This window comes from Fulmarus glacialis, unplaced genomic scaffold, assembly GCF_000690835.1.
Source record: "Fulmarus glacialis isolate BGI_N327 unplaced genomic scaffold, ASM69083v1 scaffold45741, whole genome shotgun sequence".
Classification (NCBI taxonomy): Eukaryota; Metazoa; Chordata; class Aves; order Procellariiformes; family Procellariidae; genus Fulmarus; species Fulmarus glacialis.
The window spans coordinates 1-10,218 of record NW_009195514.1 but is presented as its reverse complement, the minus strand read 5'-3'; the positions used below and the strand labels follow the sequence as shown (position 1 = coordinate 10,218).

The following is a 10,218-nucleotide window of genomic DNA, read 5'->3' as shown; positions in this document are numbered from 1 at the left end:
AGAAAAGACCTTTAAACTTAAGAGTTATATAATATTATCATAGGTAGAAAGATATACAGGACTAAAAGCTTATCAAGATAGCATAATAAACAAGTCATAGATGCTTCATATGTATACAACTGGCAGGATTTCATTTAACTACATACCCTGTATTTTTAGCTAAACAAAGTAACAAACAACTGTACAGCACAGAAAATATGAGTAACAGGTTTCACTATTTATCTTACTTTTATTTATCTTACTTTACTATTTATCTTATAAAAAAGGTAATTTTTAAGGGTAGATAATGTCATCTAAATATACTACTTCAATGGGTCAAGTATATTAGTTACAAAATTTCTGTGATTTATCCTTTGTAAAGCCAATCAGTAACGGCTGTTTTAAATGTGGACTTTGTGTTTGCAACAACACGAGAGACAACAAGGAAGATGAGTGCCATGCAGCTTGGTAAGACATTTAGAAACCAGTCATTTTTTGTCACAATCACAGATCGAGGGCAGACTGCCTGGAGCTTTCTGGGATTCTTTTCTACTGATGTACAGGCTGCCTGGTAATGAAATAGGCCAGGTATCTTCATGCCCCACTTTCCTCAGTAATAGATACTCTTTTCAACAGACATTCCTACTGTATTTTTGCTAGCTAATAAATCTATACCATCAGAAGCCAGTGACCTGGACCACACTTTCCCAACCTGTATCAAATGTTAGTATTTCTTATAACAAAACAATGGGGAGAGGTAGCATAGTTTGCAACTGCCAAATATTAAAATTCAGAAAACTTTTTGAAAGGATGTATGACATGCAGCCTTCTCTATCCATCCATATATATGTATATGTGTTTACATATACGTACATACCCATACATATGTACATGTGTCTGTATGTATGTCGGGATAGGGAAGGCTGCATGGCATAGATATCTAAGTACATGCATCTAGATTTTTTTTATATATATACATACACGCACACACACAGAGACATCTCTTTCATGCTATGAAGAATTTTTATTGAAATTTCCCAGCTGAGGTATCTGAAGAATTGTATCATTGACCATAGGGATGCATAGGCTCTCTTAATCAATTCTCTTTTTCATTACTGGAGTCCTGATTTTCTCCCTATCCCATGCCTTATAGTTATTCCCAGAAACCTCCCTCTCTTTCCTCACATTCCTCTATCTTCAGGAATTGTCTGGTACAGCTCCAACTATGGATCTGTGTTGCTATGTTATCCCAAGTTTCTTTTAAAACTCTCTGACTGGTCAAGGGACTTTGTGTCAGGTAAATAATCAAAGTCACTGCCATCACTAACTGGTTTTGGTGACTGGAAAGAGTATCGTGGATAAAGATTCATCCAGCCATTGCAGTCAGGTATCTAAAAAGAGTTTTCCTCTACATTCCAGACAAGATGATGTGTGTCACACGAACCATCCTCCCTTACCGATACCTCCCACAAAGTTATCTATCTTGAGAAAGTCGCACAAAGTCTGAAGGTAAATCTGGACAAGAATTTAATGAATATTCATATTTCTCACTCTGAACCATCTCACTAGAAATAAGAACTTTATATCTGGATCAAGTGTAGCACAAATATTCCAAGGTCAAAGAAGCCACAAATTTTGCATTACTTGTATTTCAGGACACATCATAGCCTCCCTCACAATAAGAAAGCAAAAGTAGTCAGGACTTCTAGTACTATCTTAAGTAGGAACAGATTACTTTTCTTGACTGGCTGTCCTTTTACAGTAAATGTAGAGGGGCATGACCCCTGTGCAAAACATTAAATTCAATAGTCAATATTTTCACTAGGGAGACTAGATATCTGAATAATGTCTTCCACCCTTAAAATCTCTGAATCATCACCATAGGTCCATATAACTAGCATCAAGAATTACTGCAAATAATAATTTACATTTTCTTCATCTTCCTTTTATATTATGGAATAATGTCAGGACTGACAAGACTGGGAAATGAGGAATTTGATTGATTTGTCAAGCTCACAGGAAATCTACAGTTCAGCCAGTTCCTGTAAGTCCACCTCCATTACTAGTTTTCTCTTCAGGTGTTGGTGACACCAACAACAGGTACATCCTCCTTCAGCGCTTGTAAAATTAAGCACACTTCTGCCCTGATGGCACTGTAACCTGTGTAGAAATGCCTGAGCTGTTTATATAGGTTAGGTGCCAATATGATTGTAGCTGCAGCAGAGCAGGCCAAAAATGGGTTACCAAACCCTCCTGGAAAACTGGTATAAACATCCAGACTGAGGTCTGTGCTGTCATGATTATACGATTATCATTACTAGAAATAAATAGTTTAAAGCCAGCTTAGACATGTCTACGTGACCTACAGTGTGAACATACTCTAACAACAAAGAAGAAACCACAAAGCTTGTGTATGCAATAGCTCTTATGGTCCTATAGGTCTTAATTTGAGTTTGCCTTGTTTACCTTGAACAGTTTACAAGAATCTACTTAAGTTGTCTTTTGAGTGAAAATACAAGATTGCCTTTTATATTTTCACTTAGGATTGAGAAATCCCTATTAGCAGTCCTGGCAAAGTTCTAATACCAAATCTTTTGATACAGATGAGGATTAATTCATGCTGTGCTGCAGCTGAACATGATCACACCATTTGTGAAAGACTAGGAACTCTCCATTTTGTATAATCTATTTTGTGCCTTTGAAGAGCTGCGAGTTACAGTGAGAGCTACGTGAAAGCGGAAAAAAAACATGTGCCATGAATACGCATCCTCGTTTTTAAATTAATTCGTTTCAGCTTTACCCTTGTTAATAATTCTCGGAAGCTTGTTTATGAGTAATTCAAAATGACTACTTAATAGATAAAATTCAATCTTCAGATTTTCGGAGTGCACATACAAATCACACGGTGTTTTTCCATTTCCTAATTGGAAAATAACTTCCCACAAATACTCTGCAGTACGGCTCCAGTTCGACAATCTTCTTATCTGAAAGCATGTGAATAATCACATCCTGATTCAACAATGCACTCTGAGACCTACTGAAGTTCAGTGACACGTACTTAAGGTTGAGCACTTGCTTAGTTAATGCATAGCTGAACTAGGGACTACTCACTTTAAAATTCAGCATTTTATCAAATGCTCCTGCCAGTAAACTCACTCACTTGAATTTCTGTGGAAGTACCAAATGAACATAAATTCCTTTAAAATTCATATAAAAATAAATTCATAGACATAGTTTGTAGAAAAACATAAAAATATAACAATATAAAAGAAGCTATAATGAGTCAGCCTAGTATCCTGCTTCCAACAGAGACCAAAACTGGGTGCTTAGGGAAAGTCATGAGAATAGATCAAGTCACTCAACTCTGTTTACATTTTTACTGGAAAAATTTTTGTCTGGAGATGAGTACAGCTGGTCAGATGGTATCTGAGCACTTCATTTCTTGATGCAGTTTGCAGGGGTTTGTAAGTGTACTAACAGATTCCCTTTTGCAATATTCAATAGATGAATATTTATGCTATGGTTTTTCCTATTATCTTTTGCAGATTCCTCTTCTGCTCTCACAGAGACAGGTCACACTTAGAGACTGTGATATAAGGTATTGTTTATTGAATACTCTAGACACCTACAAAATGGAACAGCCTGTAGAAAGGTCCAAAGCTAATCAGAATATATACAATCCTCTATCCAAACTTAGCCTTAGTTCTCACTTCTCAGTTTCAAAGAATAAGAGCTTTGAACAGTGGACTCTTCGAATCAGTCGTTTCCACGATTCATCTTCTCATTTGCCAACCAATATACTTGCTCCACATATTAACTCACAACTGCCCTCTAAAATACCCCGACATATATTCGTTATATGAAATCAAAGTGTATAATTGCTCTTATAACATCATTTTTTTCCTTTTTGTACTGATTTCTCAAGTTATTCTACATTTGTCATTTAGTATATTAAAAAGCACTAAAATTATGTATTACAATTAACACAGCGGTTCTATGGGCTTTTATTGTTATTTGGCACAATCAGGCAAACAGCAGAGGCAAACTAAACTGAAGAACAGAAACTAATATTAGCAACACTTTGCTTATTGCCTTAGCAATAAACAGCTGAGGGATAATGTGATGAGGAGAGATGAATCCTCACCACATTCTAAATTCCATCTACTAAATAAATTAGTAGTGTCATCAATATCATTGCTACATTTGCTCTCCGCAATAGCTGCTCTAGCACTGCTGTCCTCTTCAGTACTGACCCCCCAGCACTGTTGAATATGAAGGGCTGACTTCAAGGAGGTAAGACACAAAGGAGCCTGGCCTTGTTCCTAATGGGCATATGGTTTCCATTGCAGGTGTGTAGAGACAAAAGATGTTAATATTACATCTGCTTATAATTCTCTTATGCATTCATGCATTCATTTATTGCTTATAAAAGATGAAAAGTGGATAGCTTTGCCTAACCTGACTAAATTTCCCCTCAGTGTCCCAAAGGAATATTTGAAGACAAAATGAAAGGATTATCATAAAAACAAACAAACAAAAAACCTGGAACTGAAATCAAAAGTGAAAAATCTGGTGAACCTGAGGTACAATTCATTCCATAGCAATTTCAAATGTTCCCACTTCCAAATATTTGTTATTGCCTGTCTGCTGGAGGTTCTGGCTTCTGCAGCAAGGTTAAGGAAACGGAAGACGTTAACATTCCTCGGGAAGCTCAATGCAAATTCTGATGCCATAGTCTAAACCAGCCAGGAACTGGTTTCAGAAAAGGTACTAAACGCTGCATCTTCATATCTCAAGTTGTCACACCCCTTTGCTAATGGAGCACCATCCTAAGCCCTCAAACCAACTGAGATAAATTGAGACACTGAGATAAGCATAAGAGGATAAATAAGGATGTAATACACTCTAGTCATTAGTCTGCAGTTAGTTTAATGCTAAATCAATTACTGATAACAGCATAAACTCTGGCAGCACAGAAATTATAGTAGGCTGCAAAACCCAATTGTGGTGCCACCAGCTAGAAGGTGCTGAGCTTTTATTTTGCCATGGCAGCACTATTATTGGTGACCAGGCTAGATAGCTTGAAATTACGTGAGCTGCAGTCAGTCACCCTTTTGATCACAAGCAGACAGGTCTATAGGTATTGTGGCACACAGACTGAAGGTGACAGAGTTTCTTCAGAGCATACAGAATACTCCAAAGGTTACACAAGAAAAAATACCGGTGGAAGATTATATCCATCAGCATATGATGCAGTTGAAAAGTGTTTTGACAGACCAAGAATGTCATTACAGAAATCACGGTCAAAACCTTTCATAGCTTATTCCTTTCCTCTCTGCCTTCTCCCATAATTCCTCTATTGCATTTCTGATATCTGTCCCTGTACAACTAGCATTCCTTGAAAAAAGTGAGACAACAATTTAAAAACTCAGTTACCTCTTTAATGCAATAGTAAGAAAATGATAGCTGGTTTTAGTAATGTTTAAAGTATTTTATTTTATTGCCAATTTCAGTGTAAAGATAGGCTGGATATTTTTTTTTTTTTAATTATTGCAAACGTATTTTCTTTCCTTATCTGCCATCAAAGAAATGCTAAAGTACATAATACCATCCTCTATGCTAGGTTGCCAGCTGATGCTAATTGATAATGCCTCATTTTCTACAAAACTAAAGGGCTATTTTTTCCCCAACTCATTCTGCTCTTAAACACGCAAGCTACAGTTTTCCTTTCTGAATAAACACATACACCTGGATTTAGATAATCCTTCAGGAAATACTTACCTTCTTTTTATTGACAGTGTAATATACAGAGATTTTATTGATCAAAAAAGAGCATAGCCTGCTATGAGCTTGGAAAATGGCACCAGTGTATCTTATATAGATTTAATTCATGTTGTACAGAATGATTCACTATCACATCAATTCCAGGTAATAGGACTTCCGTAATTAGTCTTCAGGAACTCCTGAAGTGATGACTAAAACCATAAAATAAACTCATTGCATATTTTGAAACATTTCGTATACTTCTGTCAGGAAATAAGTAACACTACAGCAATATTTTTTTCCTAGTTCATGAGGTACTTCATACAACACATACTGACTATCAGCTCCCTAAAACTCCATTTTCAATATTAGCTGATTAATTAATACAATAACCCCACATGAGCTAAAACTTACTGTTGACTACACTTCCTTTTTCTGCAGAGTAATCAAATCAGTATAGATGTGGGAAATAAATATTCTTCCCCCAACAAAAATGCACAATTCTTAGTGCAAACAAATTTCCTACTTCTAAAGCCAACTATACAATAGACTCCAGATGGAGCAGACATAGATTTTATTCACAATAACCTAGTATGTCTTATTTACTTATAATGTGGACCTTTACTTACCTACAGTAAGTATGCACACATATATATAGTAATATATTTGTCCCGTTCCTTATAGGCTTTTAAAAAACACTAATGTATTTTTAAATTAATCACAATTATGATATTAATAAAGAATTTCAGGGTGCTAAAAAGGAACAGCACCTCCATAGAGTGAGATCATCATCATAAGGATTTTTTTCAGGGCAATAATCTAAGTATTGTTTACTGTAATCTTTTGAAATGAAGTGAGTTTCAGTGCTGATATCATAGCTTGACCCCATCACCATATGGAAGTAATTAAAATACAGATGAAGACAGATTTTACCTCTTCAGAGATAGCTGAGGACAAGCTGTCGAAATAACTGTGTCCAGAATTATTATTACTAAGCCAAAACTGTTAATTAATTACATTAGACAAAAATTAATTATCTCAGTCACCGTACACGAAAAATTTTCTGTAAGGTATTGACATGGATTCTTATTCAGAAAGAAATGTGAAATTGGTACACTCACGGTAACTTCTGTTTGTAAAGTCAGGCTGGTAATTTCCTGCAAAATAATATAGCATTTTGCATTGCTCTAGCTAGAAAAGATTTTCGGCAACACCTTTTTCCATTCTACAAGTCTCTTTTTATTTGCTTTTAGAAACACATTAATCCTGAGAAGGTAATTTTACTCACACTGTTCTTCCCACTCCTGGTCATCATCGCTGTGTTGACTATGCTGCTGAGCTTGCTTGAGGCTCAGATACAACTCTTTCGCTCGGATTTCTTCCTGCTGCCTTATTTGTTCTTCACCCTTTTGTCTTTCCTCTTCTTCTCTTCTCTAGGCAAAATGAAGTAAAACAGAGGTGACTAAAGAGGAAGAATGTGCCAAAAAGTTAGGACACTGCTTCAGTTGCTTCCTCCCACAGAGTAGATACGTTACCTTGGACAAATCACTGCCTCTTCTAACTTCGGGTTTCTCACCTACAACAACAGGCTTAATAGAAGTTTCCTACCTCTTAGAAATTTCCAAGAAAGGTATGTTTTGAGATGCACAGGTATCACAGGAATAAGGAACATGTAAGTATCTAAGACCAGAAATCTATACGGAAAACATGTTTTATCATGTGGCACCAAAGCCTGTGCTATCCTACGATCCATAAGCAGTGCTCGTTTTAAGTCCATGTGTACTCCCATTGGAGATATCACTGCCACTCAAGCAGTATACACATAATCTACAGAATCTGTAGAATTCAGCAACTGATTTACTGGTGTTCTTAGATTAGCAACTGTCACCATGTGTTATCATAACCAACACAGAATAATGTTTTCCAAATATCAAGATCATTACATTCTGGAAGAAAAGCCAGATCCTTCAGCACACACTAGTCACTTTGCAAAATGTAGCTAAAAGTAACATACAAAAAAGTTCCCTTCCAAGAAGACCTTAAAGGAGACGGAAATCTGATACAGATTGCCTCTACAGCTGGCCTTCCACATACTATCAATAACACATGAGCTTCACTAGTGCAGAAATAGGAAACTATCTGTTTTGTAATAAATTTTCCCAATTTCCTTAGATAGCGAAGAAGCAGATTTAATTCACTGTTCAATTGAATCCCCAAAACAATCCCAAACTGAACTTCATGCAGTATTATTCATATTATTGAAATAACTTGAATTGTGAATAAGAACAGGTTTTTTTATTTAATTTTATAGTGGAACCAACACTATACCCTTTTGGGCAACAAACTTACGGATAAGAATTTTGTTACAAGTCACTGAGTAAAATCACCCTGAATTATTAACCTAGTTACCTAACCTAAACTGTAAGTAAGGGAAGCCCAAAGTAGATTGTGAGTTGTTGCAAAATGTTAATCCTATCAAATTTCTAGGGTGAAGCAACTGAAATCCAGGTGAATAAAATCTGGTGAAGCTCTGCTTTTTACATTAGAAGGTTTGGGGAAGATCTTTCTGTCTTCCGTAAATAACTTTTGTTTATTAAAGGTCAGAAGTGGGATTTCATAAGATCTTTGCATTTTCCTAACTTTGCTCCCTTTTGTGGGATATTAATGTTTCATTGCAATGGGACCAGCAATACTTGAGCACAGGGAAAAAAAAGAAAAACAACAACAACAAAAAACCGAACCCAACAAAACCCCATGATTACTTTAAACTGGAAAACAATTTTCTGAAATGCACCAACATGTTCTATCAATCAGCTGAGCTGGTATATTTGAGCAAATGTTTCTTAGCTACAGACTTTGGACTGGTAATTTTTTTTTTTTTTCTTAAGACACGGTATGATGTAAAGTCTGAAAATTATGTTTAGATGGGATTGCTCGTGCTCTCAAAGGGGAATCAGACATATTTAGCTTCCTTTTTATTACATCATATTTGTGCACTGTGAACTTTGTGGAAGGGCATATTTTCTAAGTTTGAAAACAAACTTTCATCACAGGAGGATTCACAGCATGACCAAAACAACCCATGGTCTATTTTAATAAGTACTACAAATATAAGTGGAGAGATTTTAAAAATGGGGCCAAAATCTGACTTCTGTTATTCTCTAAACGTAGTCTGTGGGTTCAGGAGATGCAAAACTGAGCTTTCATGATGTTGCTCATAATGCTGCAAAAAGTAACTTGCATACCTACTTTTTTTAACACAGGTTCTTCCTGTTCAGTGTTTGAAGATGCTACTTATATGAAAGTTCACACTATGTATAAACGTTTGTTATAATTCAGCCTCTATTTAGGCTGAAAGGGGCTGAACTATCCAAAAGCTATATTCATTCAGTAAAAGTATATATTAATTAACACTTCCCTACAGTAAATAGTTTGTATTTTGTAATACATTGGAAAAGTACTCATTCGAAGGTTGTCTGTCCTATCTTAACACCTCCCAGGGCACAAATACCCAAAGCAATCCAAATATAGTAATATGAATGTCCAAACAGTGTTGTTGTTTAATGCCCCTAAGAGACACTCATACACATTTTCCCAATGGTGAAACAGGTGTCTGGAATGTCTGTCTGGAAAACGGAAAAAGCCTTTTGTCCACCATGGGGAAGAAAAGGCTTTTGTTTCTCTCCTCCCCCCACCCCAGTTCTCTCTAGCTCTGCAGAAGCTATCTGTTAACCAGAAATCTGGAATTAAAGGAAGATAACTCCAATTCTTTTCAGAAAATAGCTTTCCAAAGCAAACCATATTGCTGTTTGCAACCTCTAGAAGCTCAGGGAGGGACAGAAGCAGCAGAAGGAAGCAGGACTGTTTGGTTGTTCCGGTCAGGGATCACACAATGGCATGTTTAAGGAAGAATGACAAAAAGATTGAAAAGAAGTAAGCAATTTAGCAGTGACAAGCAATACCATCTTCAGAGTGGAAAAATGGAACAAATGCAAATCTCCACCCTTTGAAAGAATTCAGCCGCTTTTCCCTAAGTTATATAAATCAACATTTCTGCATTTAGCACAGCTGAGCTCCACTAGTTTACACCAGCAGAGGATCTGTCTTCTTGATAATACAACAAATCAAAAGACCTGAAATATGGGGTATTAATAGTGATCTACCTGTGTAGTGAATAATAGTTCCATAACACACATGATGAACAATACATTAGGCTGCTCTTATTATTTCTGAGAAAGAAAAGCCTAGTATTGTTCTTCAGTCACATTTAATGCTAGTATCTGTGATTATTTCTAACATCATCCTCCCACTGTTATCTCCTGAGTCCTAAGAAGATTAGCTGAGTGGACAGCTCATTATTTTTGAAAAGTCAATGCTTTTAGGAAGCACTGATTTCAAAGCCCACGAGCTTCTTCAGAATAAAAAAAAAAATTAAAAAATAAATTATCTTTTTAAATACCCCATAGAATTAGGGAT

The 10,218-nt window shown here is 36.1% G+C and overlaps 1 protein-coding gene across 1 annotated transcript in view; it reads right to left on the bottom strand.

The window, feature by feature from the left end:
• LOC104084324 (SH2 domain-containing protein 4B-like) overlaps positions 1-7,170 on the bottom strand; it is a gene marked incomplete at both ends in the record, with an annotated part of 10,617 nt that extends 3,447 nt beyond the window's left edge. The window contains one exon of the mRNA XM_009588103.1: positions 7,031-7,170. Within this exon, the coding sequence (XP_009586398.1) occupies positions 7,031-7,170 (140 nt within the window). The remainder of the gene's footprint in view (positions 1-7,030) is intronic.
• Positions 7,171-10,218: the final 3,048 nt, after the last annotated feature.